This window comes from Podarcis liolepis (assembly GCF_965112155.1).
Source record: "Podarcis liolepis genome assembly, chromosome: 2".
Lineage (NCBI taxonomy): Eukaryota > Metazoa > Chordata > Lepidosauria > Squamata > Lacertidae > Podarcis > Podarcis liolepis.
In genome coordinates this window covers 7,857,737-7,872,440 of record NC_139555.1, presented here as the reverse complement: position 1 = coordinate 7,872,440, position 14,704 = coordinate 7,857,737, and the positions used below count along the sequence as shown (strand labels likewise).

The 14,704-nt window shown below is 43.2% G+C and overlaps 1 protein-coding gene and 2 long non-coding RNA genes across 7 annotated transcripts in view; 2 read left to right on the top strand and 1 right to left on the bottom strand.

Annotated features, from left to right (window-relative positions):
* The window catches only part of LOC310698529, a 33,849-nt gene extending 28,274 nt beyond the window's left edge, over nt 1-5,575 (bottom strand). Inside the window, exon 1 of the long non-coding RNA XR_014521582.1 lies at nt 5,431-5,575. This is a non-coding gene — a long non-coding RNA (uncharacterized lncRNA). The remainder of the gene's footprint in view (nt 1-5,430) is intronic.
* LOC310698551 lies at nt 3,180-4,675 on the top strand. The gene is made up of 2 exons (XR_014521593.1): nt 3,180-3,354; nt 3,723-4,675. It is a non-coding gene; the product is annotated as an uncharacterized lncRNA (long non-coding RNA).
* Nucleotides 5,576-5,652: 77 nt separating the features above from the next.
* Nucleotides 5,653-13,877, top strand: HIGD1C (HIG1 hypoxia inducible domain family member 1C). 5 transcript variants are annotated; one of them, XM_083485675.1, is made up of 5 exons: nt 5,653-5,789; nt 8,243-8,323; nt 10,248-10,350; nt 12,917-13,051; nt 13,649-13,877. In XM_083485675.1, the coding sequence occupies exons 3-5, from the start codon at nt 10,257-10,259 to the stop codon at nt 13,711-13,713; spliced, it is 294 nt and encodes a 97-aa protein (XP_083341801.1). In that variant the 5' UTR covers nt 5,653-5,789; nt 8,243-8,323; nt 10,248-10,256; the 3' UTR covers nt 13,714-13,877. The 5 variants fall into 5 exon arrangements, with proteins under 5 accessions (XP_083341801.1, XP_083341802.1, XP_083341804.1 ...); XM_083485676.1 differs by having other exon boundaries at nt 5,662-5,789; nt 8,246-8,323; XM_083485678.1 differs by lacking the exon at nt 5,653-5,789 and adding an exon at nt 5,957-6,627.
* Nucleotides 13,878-14,704: the final 827 nt, after the last annotated feature.

Sequence of the window (14,704 nt, the reverse complement as noted above, 5' to 3'; positions counted from 1 at the left end):
CTGGAATGAAAGATGCTGAGCGGGTATAAAATCAACAGCACGGGTAGTTGTCGAAGACAAGGTCTGGGGATCTTAGAACAACAACAACAACGTTTTTATTTATACCCCACCCATCTGGCTGGGTTGCCCCAGAAATAAGAGACAAGATGCAGAACAGGGATAACAAATGTGGAATTTAGTGTTCAAGTTCTATACCAGTACACAGCAACAACTGGACTCCTAGTGTGCTGGTCTAACCATATACAACAATGGCTTGCTCTTAGTGCAGTCCACACATTACACTGCTCTAGTGTAGGTTATGTGGCCACTTATACATTGCCAAAAAAGAGAAATTGCATCAAAAATGAAGACAAGGGGGGTACTGGTTTGCTTTTGCTAATAATAATAATAATAATAATAATAATAATAATAATAATAATAATAATAATCCCTGCCCACCTGGCTGGGTTTCCCCAGCCACTTTACATGTATAGATACAAATTTTGGGGAAATATATATAATTTGAATATATCTATATGAGTGGCCAGCACTGTGTGTGATAGTGCTGCTGCCCACCTGGCTGATGCAAGCTCAATACGGGCAGTGGGGTGAGGCTGGAGCTCTGTGGCAAGAGACCAGATCAGCCATGTAGTCCTGACCTCATGCTGCTTTATTGATAAACTACACCCATCAACAAAAGGATTAAAGTCATCTAGCAACCATAACAACTTTAAACAAGAGTAAAACATTAAACTGATCAAACCACACAAACAAAATAGCAAGGAAGCCTTAACAGCAATAAGACCAGCCAGTCAAATGCTTTCCTAAATGAAGATGCTATCTGCTTTCTAAATAAACACAAGAAAGCTGGTTATTCAGTATAAATGTCTTTAGACAATGAATTCCAGAAAGGATGCCTCCCCACAACCCCCTTGAACTTTAGGTTCACTTTAGGTGACAGATTTTTTGAGTATCATTGAATAGCAATGAATTAGTAATTGCCTATTTTATGGTAATCTTAGCAACCTGGGAGCACTATATGAATTTTCTCCCTCAGACACCAAAACACTTGACTATCTCTAGCACCATCACAAAAAAGGCTCTGCTTCTCACATTTGAAAGCCCTTACCTCTAAAGGTAAAATTACCGTATTTTTTGCTCCATAACACTCACTTTTTTCCTCCTAGAAAGTAAGGGGAAATGTCTGTGCATGTTATGGAGTGAATGCCTACAGATGGCGGGGGGATCTGCTGCAGTCGTGAGCAGAGGATCCATGGTTCCCCTTCCTTCCCTCCTCCATGGCTCGCTTTGAAACAGCTTCTTCTCCCCTTAAACCCCTTTTCTGCATTATTAGCAGCATCCTTCTCCACACACCCCACACGTGCTCCTTGTCCCTTGAGTGCTTTTCCTTCCCTCCCCACTTAAAATGTGGTTACAAAGCACGGATCCACGTGGATCCTCAGGATTTTTGCACTGGGTCACCCCAAATTCACCATCAGATCACATAGCATGTCCATGGCTACAGCTTGCACCAAAAAAACACGCACCCACTGCTGCCTGGGGCCGCAGTAGTGCAAAAACGTGGTTACAAAGCACGGATCCACATGGATCCTCAGGATTTTTGCATTGGGCTACCCCAAACTCACCGTCAGATCACATGTCTGTGGCCACAGCATAAACCACAAAAATCATACATCCACTGTTTCGTTTAGAATATTTTTTTCCCTTGTTTTCCTCCTCTAAAAACTATGTGCGTGTTATGGTCGGGTGCGTGTTATAGAGCGAAAAATACGGGTATCTCTAGCTAACATTTTTTTAGTTTTCCATTTAATGCTTCTCTTCACAGGTTGTTAGGGCTAGGGAAGATTTCTGGACTCCACTGCAATATTATTATCTACATATAGGTGTTTTTTCATCGTCACATTTCTAAGCCCATTTTATATTTTATTCCAACCATGCTATGCACGTTCTCTCTCTCTCTCATAATAAAGCAGCAAATAGTATGTAATTAAGTATGACAGCAAGGTTTACAACCTTTTCTCAAACCTTCCCAGCTCCATTTAATCTACTTTTAAAAAACTGTTTTAATTTCAGAGATCAGGGAACAATAGGCTTGTCAGTGAATTGTGAACAGCCAGAGAGCAATGTAATTTAGGATGCTTTGCCTCAATTTCTTTCCTTGTGACATTTCCATTCTTCCCAAACTGGATCTCAAGCATGAAGACGCTGCCAGCTTTAGAAAATTAATTGTTAATGTTCCAAGAGAAATAAGAGCACAAAGGGTCACCATTTGGAACCTATTATGTTTTCAGTTCCAATGATTTTGACCACTGGACCTGGACCTGGTGGACCCATTGCACAACTTCATGTGGGTCAAGGGCATCCACACAAATGCCCAGTTCCTCTGCTCACACAATATATCTCTCTTTCTTTTAAAGTAGAGAATTCAGATGAACAGAGCTTCTAGACAATCAGGCTTTGGTGTTAACATGATTTCCCACATAGCTGTGGTGATGGTGTCACTCTATGGCCATGTTTGCTTGTAACAGTAAGGCAAGGACCATGTAATGCGCATGAGTGGCCATTTTGCTTCTTCCCCGGTGGGGGAAGTTAACAAACCAAGAAGGATAGCTTAGCATTACATTCAAACTGTGGGTTGTGATTTGTTGTTGACTTCCTGCACGGTCCTAAGCATGATTTCAGTGGGATATACTCCCTCAGTAAAGAATGCCAGCACCAGATCAGAAGATCTCAAATGCACTCTCTCTTCTTGAGCAGGGGAACAGCTCTTTCCCCACCAAGAGCACACCAGTCGCTCACTTCTGTGAATCATAATTGAGATCTGTTCCCCTGCTGTTCTCCAAGGCAATGGAAGAGCAACAAGGAGGGCAGATTAGAAATCAGGTTGAGTATGGTTTCACAGTCCAAGCACTTGCCTCACTTTACTGGATTGTGGTGCCAGTTGTGCTAGTAAATCTGTGTCCTATTTCTTTCAGCAGCAACTTGAAGATGAAAAACTATCATCTTTTTATTGTACTGTATAGTTAATTAGGCCACAAAGAGAATTACATAAAGTATCTAACAGATAAGTGTATTTGTATAAATAATACTTCTGATGATCAATGATGTCACTTCTGAGAGGATAGTGACATCTGCTGGATGAAAGTGCACATTGTTGTAAAATTATCTCCATCCTCCCTTGTAGTCATAGCCCACTAAGAGCAGCTTCACAACGTAAGATAAACAAAGCAAATATAAAAAACAAGCACATTAAAACATAATTTTAATTTGTGTCACACTATTTATTGAATACAGTGATGAGGAGCATTGGATGTGACTGCTGGTGGTCTCTGTAGATTCACCATAAAGGTAAAGGTAAAGGTACCCCTGCCCATACGGGCCAGTCTTGACAGACTCTAGGGTTGTGTGCTCATCTCACTCTAGAGGCCGGGAGCCAGCGCTGTCCGCAGACACTTCCGGGTCAGGTGGCCAGCGTGACAAGCTGCATCTGGCGAGCCAGCGCAGCACACGGAACGCCGTTTACCTTCTCACTAGTAAGCGGTCCCTATTTATCTACTTGCACCCGGGGGTGCTTTCGAACTGCTAGGTTGGCAGGCGCTGGGACCGAGCGACGGGAGCGCAACCTGCCGCGGGGATTCGAACCGCCTTTCGATCGGCAAGTCCTAGGCGCTGAGGCTTTTACCCACAGCGCCACCCGGGTCCATAGAATCATAGAATTGTAGAGTTGGAAGACCCCGAGGGTCATCTAGTCCAACCCCTTACAATGCAATCTCAACTAAAACATCCATGACAGATGGCCATCCAACCTCTGCTTAGAAGCACCCAATGAAGGAGAGTCATATTCCTTTTTACTCTCTGCTGTGGCAACTTCTGCTGGAATGGCTAATAAATGTAGTTGTAAACCAAGAGGAGGAGCTACTGTAACAGATTATACTGGAGATACATTTCAAGAGAACAGGGAACAAGTGGTACCACCAGGCAGGCATAGCTGGAAATACCAGCTGCTTGTGGTATTATTCCGGCTGCTTGTGATATTATTCCGAGTCCCACATTTCTAAAGCGGCATCTGAAAAGGAGATGTGTTGCTGCTAGGCACAAGGTAGTAAGCCACAATAAGTTCTGTGACCATGCCTTTCATCTGGGAGCTTTCCTGGTGACTACGGGGTGCCCTTCATCGGAAATTAGGCATTAAAAATATTCTGTTGTAGCCAATCAATTTGAAGTGTGTGTGGTTTGAGGAGTGTTTCTTTAGTTTGCAAAGATGGCCATTGGCCCAAAAAGGCTGGCAACCCCTAAGAGCCAGACCACAGGAGCCACCACCAGATCACTCAATGTTTTAATTTAATTGAATTGAATCGTTCTGCCCGGACACCGAGGTCCAGCGCCGAGGGCCTTCTGGCAGTTCCCTCGCTGCAAGAAGCCAAGTTACAGGGAACCAGGCAGAGGGCCTTCTCGGTAGTGGCACCCGCCTTGTGGAACGCCCTCCCACCAGATGTCAAAGAAAAAATAACTACCAAACTTTTAGAAGACATCTGAAGGCAGCCCTGTTTAGGGAAGCTTTTAATGTTTAATAGGTTATTGTATTTTAGTGTTTTGTTGGAGGCCGCCCAGAGTGGCTGGGGGGACCCAGCCAGATGGGTGGGGTATAAATAATAAATTATTATTATTATTATTATTATTATTATTATTATTATTATTACTACTTAAAATCTTCTGTGTGGCAGCGGCATGGCCCAAATTTGCTTGGAGTTGCAGAATTATGGGAAGGGTTTAAATCTCTCCAACCAATTCCCCTGATCTAAATAATAATAATAATAATAATAATAATAATAATAATAATAATTTATTATTTATACCCCGCCCATCTGGCTGGGCCTCCCCAGCCACTCTGGGCGGCTTCCACAGAAACCAGAAATACAGTAAAATATAACACGTTAAAAACTTCCCTGAACAGGGCTGCCTTAAGATGTCTTCTGAATGTCAGGTAGTTGTTTATCGCTTTGACATCTGGTGGGAGGGCGTTCCACAGGCCGGGCGCCACTACTGAGAAGGCCCTCTGCCTGGTTCCCTGTAGCTTTGGTTCTCACAGTGAGGGAACCGCCAGAAGGCCCTTGGCGCTGGACCTCAGTGTCCGGGTAGAACGATGGGGGTGGAGACGCTCCTTCAGGTATACTGGACCGAGGCCGTTTAGGGCTTTAAAGGTCAGCACCAACACGTTGAATTGTGCTTGGAAACGTACTCCGTATTATCCTCCCCGGCTGCTGTACACACGTCAGAGAGAAATCCAACAAGGACTCGCACCCTCTCCACCTGCTGAACTTCTGCCTGTCAGAAAAATGAGGAATGCAGAAACCTTTGCCTCCAGGGTTCCCATCCCCCCCGCCCGAGTTGTTTCGACGTTGTTCTTTGTTTACAAAAATACTTATATACCTCATTCTAGCACGACAAGTCGCAGCCGCCACCCCAGGCACCTCTACGAGGCAGCAAAACCCCAACGACTCACTCCTGAGGGAGAACGTTTCAGACGGACGCCTTTCCCGCCTTTGACGGGCGGTAGGCGGGGCTTGAGCCCTCCCACAGGAACATCCGGGCCTTTCCTCTCTCGCGGCTTTAACCGCCGCCCGAAGCCACCCACGCAGCAAACCCCCTTTCCCGATTGGTGGCTTGGGCGTGACGTCACGAGCGGGGGGGGTTGCGGGAGAGAGGGAGCAAGTTCGTAACGCCCGCGGCTCCATCGCGGCCCTGCACTCTGCTCCGTCCCAGCGCAACTTGGTTTCTCCGCTCGGCAGGTCGGCCTGAGCTGCAGAGGATGATGGGAAACCGAGGGGTGTGCCAGGCCGTCGTACTCTCGCGCTCTCTCTCTCACACGCACGCGCAGACCTAGGCGGAGAATTGGGCGGCATTTGTTTTTTGCTTTCTGAGGAGGGAAGATGTGAGGGGAGGAGGAGGAGGACGAAAGAAGGATGACGAGCTCAGATTATTATCATTATCATTATTTTTTATTATTTCCCCAGGTTGCTAGGAAATAATGATATAATAATGATGTGTGGTAACAATTCTAAAATAATAATAATATCAGCATCATTAAAAAACATTTAAGAAAACAAGCAACAGAAACACGCCATTGCTGAGGGCAACTTCTATCTAGGACTTCCCAGCTACGACGCAAATATGCCCAATATACAATTCCCGTTGCAATGCCATCATTAGCTCACTTGATGCTTTTAAATTGGAAAAAATCGCTCTTTTAAGGATTTAGCCTCAGAAACCGTTTACACCGTCAGGGCTCTGAGGCAATTGATTTGACAATAGGGCGTCTCTGAACATGCACAGAGACATTCTCCTCCTGTTCCTCCAATGTATGGAGATTATGTGGCTAGAACTACTGTACCAGATTACATGACCTGGTTTTCTTTAAGTGCAATTATGCAATCTTCCATTTTATAATAAGTAATAAAATAAAAAACACGAGATAGTATATTGGGCAGTATGCCCCTATAGGGCTTAGAAATCTGCTTTATATAAAGTCAGACCATGAGTCCTAGTTCAGTATTTTCTATGCTGAATGGGGTGTGTGGTTCAGATAGGAGATGCTGAGGGCTGAAGGAGGGGCTTTTTGCATGCAAAGTATGCACTCTGCCGTTATTATTTGAATGTAACACACCTGATCCCTGAAAGCCCTCTTGTATCCCTCAAATGCTGGTGCAATCCAGTTGCAGTTGTGGGCAGGATTCAGTGTCTTTTAACAGTTGGACTCAGGAAATTTCAGCACCTGCCAAAATACTGTCTTCTACAGGAGGTCTGTTCTATACTACATCATTATGCAAGGGGGTGATGCTCTGGTTGTACTTGCCACCCATGCCACAGTGCGTCAGGTTTTCTGGTAGGCAGAAGTTGCTATATGGAGATGCTGAGATGTGGATTCAAGAATGCACTACTCATTTGTGCATAAAATAGAATGGGGATGTAATAAACTAAAGAAGAAATTACTTGTAGGACCTGGTGTCAAAAATGGGAGCTACTGTATTTACATTCGACATATTGATAAAACAAAGAATTAGTGGAACTTGTTCTTCATTCTAATTACAGTGGTACCTAGGGTTACAGGTGCTTCGGGTTACAGATGCTTCAGGTTACAGACTCCACTAACCCAGAAATAGTACCTCAGGTTAAGAACTTTGCTTCAGGATGAGAACAGAAATTGCATAGCAGTGACACAGTGGCAGCAGCAGGAGGCCCCATTAGCTAAAGTGGTGCTTCAGGTTAAGAATAGTTTCAGGTTAAGAACAGACCTCCCAAACGAATTACGTTCTTAACCCGAGGTACCACTGTACTGTGTGGACACCTACACCAGGCAGAAATGGAGTGTAAACACAGGCTTTTTCTCTCAACTGAGACAGGCAGATCCTATGCATGTTCACTCAAAAGGAATAAAAGTGATATTTGAGCAAGTGGATGTTCTGAGATTAATATTGTTATGTTTGCATAATCATTTACCCAAAGTACTCTACTGATTCAGAATGTCTGTTCCTCAATGATCACAAGCTTGTCCTATGTGAATATTAACTAGATATGCTGGTTTTACAATACAGAAGACAGTAACTGTAAAGCGCTCACATACACTGGATCTTATTTGCTGATCTGATTGTCGGATCTATAAAAGTAACAGCATGCTGTACAGTCAACAAAGTAAGAAAGAAGGTGGCATTTTATAATTGTAATCTTTACAGGCAGACTGTTAAGCATGTGAAATTAGGGGAAATTGGTAATTTTCGTAGTATGCAGTAAAAGTTGATAAAACACATCACTACCCCAATTCCAGGTGTTTCGGCAGTTGTTTTTAAATTACAAATATCATTGATTTAGCAAAGAACTGTTCGCTTGGGGAATAATAAAAAGACTATGTAGTCTTTAAAGGCTTCCATGTTGCTTCAGTTGGAAACAGTTCCAATATAATGGGAATCTCTTGGGAATCTGAGAAACTACTGATGTTTTCCCCCATAGTAGAATTATACCCAGAAATGATTTGATGAAATGTTATGGCCTACTTCATGCATAAAGAGAACTTCTGCTCATTAAACCAACGACAGTAGATATTTTCTGCCCTTGTGCCTGCTTCCAGGAACAATTATGAAACTAACAAAGCTTACAGAACCTGGGAGAAGAACCGTATTAGAACAGAGTTTTACCAGATGTTGCCTTCAAACGATCTATAATTGTATTTGTCTCTCATTACCGACAGCAGCCTCAGCCTGCCATAGAAAGATCCTCTTTCTTTTTGAGATCACAGAGTAGATGGACAGTTAATGCATCAGCAGCAAAGGTAACTCAACAACTTGAATTCTTGCTTATTTCCCGTATTTCTAACAAAAATCAAGATAGATGGCTGTATCTCAGGTAAAACTATTGGCATTAGTTAAAAATATGGGAGGTCCTCATAGAGCACCCAGTTTAACTGGATCCTATTTGCAAAAGGATTCATTTTTAAAATGATATGAAGGCTTCACTACTGAAGTATTTTATCTTCATGTAGGTATGAAATACATTTTATATATACTCTCTCCAGATTTTGGATGAGACCGAAAGACTGCAAACAACTTCAGAGAAGGGCAATAGGATTTATTTTGGAAAAATGAAACAAAATTTTAAGGAACCCAGTGTGCTCTGTTTAGATTATGGAAGCTAAAAGATTGTGGGATTTTAGCAGGCGGGAAAAGGTTTCTGAGATTCAGTTGCTCTTGAATCTTGCAGAAAAGCAAGAGCAAAGAACTAAAGTTATATGACTTCACTCTTGAGAACCAAGGATCATAGTAAGGGTTGTTTAATTAGCAAAGCTGCTATTTGTAGATCAATTATGTTGGGTAGCCTTTACACTGAGATTAGGCATCTTCTTGAAATGAAAATTGTATTCTATGCCTTTGTATGGTTATGCAGAGGGTTGCATATAACACTATACCATGTATATGAAACTATTAGCTAGTGGATTAAGAAAGTCAGAGGAGTGTTGTGTTCAGAGACTAAGAGCAGATTCAAATCCCTGCTGAGTGATAAGGCTAACTGGGTGAACATTGTCCAGGAACTCTCTCTTAGCCTGATCTACTTCATAGGATGATTTTGAGAATAATGCGGGTGGGGGAGCTACCCTGAGCTCCTTGGGAGAAGCATAGCATAAACATGTAATAAAAAGAATAGCTAAACTACAGTCATTGTTTATGACACTGCTAAAATATTATGCATTGTGCTATAGATCAACTGGCTTTCATTTTTAAGAAAAATAAGAGCCAGTTTGGAGATAGGAAAAGTGGCTGCTGATGGAAAAAACATATACAGTTTTTGTTTTGTTTTGTTTTTTTAATAATCTTTATTAGGTTAAATTACACACATATACACAAAAATTTACAAAGAATTTACACCCATATTGCAGAAAGATTTTTTTTCCTCCCCTTTCCTTTCCTTTCCCCCCTTTTTTCCCCTTTCTCTTTAAAACATCCTTCTGTTGATGAGAATTTTTTCCCTACAAGACTCCAAATGTTCCACAAAATGGTACCAATATTTAACCATCAGTGTTGTACAGGTTGCAGAGTTATTCTGCAGAAACATACATCCAATAAGACCTACATAAAAAAGTAACTGACAGGTTATTTAGTTCACCCATATAAGAGAGGCACAGAAGAAAAGAGGAAAAGGGGGGAACTAATAAAAGGGTTTATTATGAGATTATTACTAAAAGAACATGTGGCTAACTTTCATCCTGTACCTTATCATTCCAGTACTGGATGTACAAGCTCAATTTCTGCATGAATAAATCATTTTGTTGTTGAACCTCTTTAGTTCTTACAATATTGGTGGGTTTGACCATATAAGCCAGGTCCCCGAATCATTAAGAACCAATCCTCAACAGATAGCATGAATGAATGGGCCATATGACCTCATGTGACCTCCTAAGGCCTCATCCTGCATGGTAACAAAAACACACCGCTCACATATAGGTTCATTGTCTAAGAACCATTCAGTAATAAAATAGCACCAGGGAGCCAGCACAGGTCAGGGAGCATGGAGAGAAGGAGCTTGGTTGGCCTACGGAATGAAATACTACTAGAGTATAAAAAAAGTTTTATTTGAAATAAAATGCACCACAGCCAGTCCTTCAAGTGTGCTTCCTTTCAGCTACCATAACCAGAACATCTCTAATCAGTAATGCTTTCCCAAGAAATGTTCTATTTCCCTGCACTTATTTTTGTATTCAGACGTGAGAAATGTCTCCTGATGAGTCCTGGTCGCCAGCTGAAGATGACAGCCAAGCATCAAAACTAGCAAGGAAATCCAGAGATGCCCCCTTTGTTCCCATAGGTGAGTTGAACCCTTCAGCACTTTCGAGTCCATGTGGTACAGTGGGTAGAGTGTTTGGACTTGCTGCGGAGAGACCTGTCAGAGTTTGAATCCCCACTCAGCAGTCTGTCTCCCTGGGTGATCAGTCACACACAAACTCAGCCTAATTTACCTTGCAGCCTTGTTGTGAGGGTAAAGGTAAAGGGACCCCTGACCACTAGGTCCAGTCATGGCCGACTGGGGTTGCGACGCTCATCTCGCTTTATTGGCCGCGTACAGCTTCCAGGCCATGTGGCCAGCATGACTAAGCCGCATGCTGGCAAACCAGAGCAGCGCATGGAAACGCCGTTTACCTTCCCGCCGGAGCAGTACCTATTTATCTACTTGCACTTTGACGTGCTTTCAAACTGCTAGGTTGGCAGGAGCAGGGACCGAGCAACGGGAGCTCACCCTGTCGCGGGGATTCGAACCACCAACCTTCTGATCGGCAAGTCCTAGGCTCTGTGGTTTAACCCACAGTGCCATCCGCGTCCCGTTCTAAGGGTATATACACCCTAATGTATGCCATCTGCAGCTCTTTAGAATAAGGGTGGGATATAACCGCTCTGGCAGGAAGGTAAACGTGCTGCTCCGGTTTGCCAGAAGTGACTTAGTCATGCTGGCCACATGACCCAGAAGCTGTCTGTGGACAAACACCGGCTCCCTCGGCCAGTAAAGCGGGATGAGCGCCGCAACCCCAGAGTCGTCCACGACTGGACTTAACAGTCAAGGGTCCCTTTACCTTTTATAACTCTGAGAACTCAATAAATTGGTGGTGGTGGTCAGTCTCTGGGTTATGGCTTCAGATGCTATTGTGCCAATAATAACGATATAGCTAAGAGGGATATGGAGATAGTCACTCCAGTCAGTGACTAAATTCCATCTGCTATATCTGTTTCCTATATCTGTTGAGTTGCTAACTCTTGCTCTGTTTTGCTGCAGTTTTTTATTATATTACTGCTTTTTGCAGTTTGATGTAAATGTGGGATACCCCCCTCTGTGTTTGCATAAATGGTTTTCTTCTAGTTTTGCTGTATGTTATGTACAGATTAGTCTGCTTTGCTGGAGCAGAAGAAGAGTTCGTTTTCAAGAACAGAGTGGTGCAGGTAGAATGCCATAGGAATGTCCAGGCTTGTGTGTGAGGTAGTGTGTGTTCAGAGTCATATTTATATAGCTCTCTGCTGCCTTGGTGACCATCCATAAGGTGGCACACCTCAGACTGGAAACTGGAGAACTGAGTGGTCTTCAAGAATATAGAAGTTGGATGCTCCTGGTATAAGAAACAGGCAGGAAACACATTGTGGCTCCATATTCCGTGCCATAGACTTAATACCATCCTTTTTAAAAAGTCTGTATTTTAAACAGACAAGTGAATGACATTTCTTTTTTTGCTAGTAGGATTTAAAAAATGTGCCCACATTGAGAGAGGGAAGCATAAGCCTTGCAAACTGTCACAGTTTCACCCATCAACCTTCATTAGTCTTCCTTCCCATTTATCAGCTCCAGCTGAACTGCACCAGACCAGGTGCCTTTCCAGAATTTAAAGTGATTTGTACATGCAATGCCCACGAACACAGGCTAATTTGTATGCACTGTTGCCAATTAAGCTGGCTGCAAGGACAGTGCTTGCCTCTCGCAGACCAGGTTTGCAGTTAAAAGATAAAAAAGAAATGTCATTATATTGAATTTACGCATCAAACACTAAGAAACAAAAAGAAAAGTTACATCACCTGACAAATCTCCCAAAACCAAATTGTTCAGGAGATAAAGCTTAACACATCTGGATGTCACTTTAGAGCAAAGTTTTTTATTATTATTTTGGATTCAGGGAGAGTTGATATGGTTACAGTGAATGGACCTGGGAATCGAAATCCTAGCCTTCACCCCAGAAAATGAAACATCCTGTTGGAACAAAATGAGCTGTCACTTACCAATCATTGCTTTAAACAACATTTTGATTCAGAAGGGGGTCTGTTTTTAAAATGTGTACACAACACGGTTTGTTTACCACATCTGCACCCAATTCTTGGTCCAAGGAGCTGAGGGTGGCATACATGGGCTTCATATTCACAACCTTTCAAGCTGGGTAGGATGAGAACTAGTGACTAACTCACTTAGCTTACAGGGACATGAACCCAGCAGTGGGTTGAGCACTCTACCAGTTCATCAGGGAGGAACCCAGGAAAGCAAACGGGCCTTGCAAAATGACTATGCGTGTGTGATTTCAACTGACAAAGTAGGAAGGGTATACCTCCTCTTTTGGCTCCTTGAGTCGGTCCATTGCATCATCATCATTTTTTTTAAAAAAGTATTAAAACCCAATAGGGTGACAACCACTGCTTTAGATGCCTTTAAGGGTGAGATTCCTGCATGAATAGGAATTGTTGAGACAATGGGCGGGGCTGTTGGCTTCATGTCCTGCTTGTATCCTCCTCAAAGGCTGGTCTCTGTTAGGAAGAGAATGTTGAATTACATGGAGCCTTAACCGGATCCAGCAAGGCAATGTTGGTGCTCAGTGCTGAACTACACCCCTCTCTTTAATATCCAGGTCTGGCAGGCTGCTTTGCTGTAGTAGGCTATGGGCTTTACAAGCTGAAACACAGAGGAAGCCAAAAAATGTCAGTCCACCTCATCCACATGAGAGTTGCAGCCCAAAGCTTTGTTGTAGGTGCAATAACAGTAGGTAAGAGAACATGTTGTTGTGATCAGTGCCGTTTTGTTAAGTAATCTCCCCGCTGTCCAGTTTAGCTTCTGAGGCCATCTCTCTCTCCCCCCCCCAAAAAAAAACCCACACCAAGCCAAGAGTCAGAGGTTCCCCACCACACCCACCTGTCAATCAGCTTGTAGGTGAGGTCAAATCCTGCTGGGTGCTGCTTTTCTAGTGTGTTTCCTGCAGGGAATGTGCTAGGAAAGCAGAACTCTTCCCCCTCGCCGCAGTTGGGCACAGCCACCCATCTGTTAATCACCTGATTGCCATCATGGTGTCAGATGATTGACAGATGGGTCGGCCCACTCGCCTGTCAACATTGGCCGATGGGGTGGGTAAAGATCTGGCTCATGGGGCCGAAAACGTTCCCCAGAAGGCTGTAGTGAATAAACAGGCAGCCCTGTAGTTTTTGATTCAAAGCCCTAAGCTTTTGTTGTTGAGTCATCACCAGGCAACAGATCCATTTACCTGTGCTAAGATAGCAAACGTGACCTTATTTCTGTTCAATGCAACAGTTGCTGGATGATATTGAAACAGCCATTGCTAACTAATATATCTGCTTTCTTTTGTTAGGAGTTTTATATTCCATGTATACAGATTACATGAAACGTTCGGGCACCAGTGGACCAAACAAATGATCATCATCATCAAAGCAAAGAGGAAGAGCAAAGCATTTGATTCAGTATTATTTTATAAAAACTTGTATGTATAAGTGTTTTTAGAATGTATTCCAAGTATGCCGCCAGGATTCCCACTGCCACCCTCCCCATTTATTAAAGCAGCTTCTATATGCTGAAGACAAGCTCTGCATTGGGCATCCAGATCTGAGTCAACTTTGCAGCTTTTTCCTGGTTTGAGTTGAACATTTGCTCTCAAGGTTCAGAGTTGTGTCCAGTTTTTAGAAACACCAGCAGCTAAGCCCCCTAGGGGAGTCTTAACGTGGCTAATGTCTGGGCATAGGAAGCTGCGTGATACAGAGTCAGACCGCTGGTTTGTCTTCTCAGCCTCTACTCTGGCAGCTGCTCTCTAAGGCACAGTGGGCTCCCTCCTACCTGAGTTCTTTTTGATAATGTCTGGAACTGAGCTTGCGATTTCACGTACACCATGCATGCGGCTTTGCCACTGAGTTGAGAGGCCTTCCAACATCCATGCCAGTGCACCCACAAAAGCAACAACACCAGAATAAAGCCTGCCACACATTTGTAGGATATTCACATGAACACGTGAAGCATAAATGTGGCAAATATTTGTTGGCAAACGTTATCACACACATACACATTTCAGGCATCTGGGATCATCCATAGCTTCTTGTCAAATGCACATGTGATGGCAAACCCAAACAACCTCAGTGCAGTTAAATGCAAGCTGAGCTCATTCGGACCACCCCAATTACCCTGGGATGAGTTCTTTCACTCGGAGAGGTTTGATCATCTGAATCATCTTGCCAAGTGATAAGAGGGATTCTACTGCTCATCAGGTGATAAGGTGTGGCAAAATGTGTAGCAGGAAGTGTGATAAAATGGTCACCTATTTGGGCTCAGTGGTTTTTCCACATTGCTTACAATAGCATTTTTGTATAAATTAGGCCTTGCTCATTTTTTTTCCTTCCGAAGCAGCAACATTCCTTAA

Bases quoted from the DNA above. Each gene is read 5' to 3' on its own strand.
- HIGD1C (XM_083485675.1), top strand. From the start codon at position 10,257: ATGTCTCCTGATGAGTCCTGGTCGCCAGCTGAAGATGACAGCCAAGCA. The intron at 10,351-12,916 runs GTGAGTTGAACC...TTTAATATCCAG, and splicing joins TGCCCCCTTTGTTCCCATAG to GTCTGGCAGGCTGCTTTGCT. The intron at 13,052-13,648 runs GTAAGAGAACAT...TTCTTTTGTTAG, and splicing joins TGTAGGTGCAATAACAGTAG to GAGTTTTATATTCCATGTAT.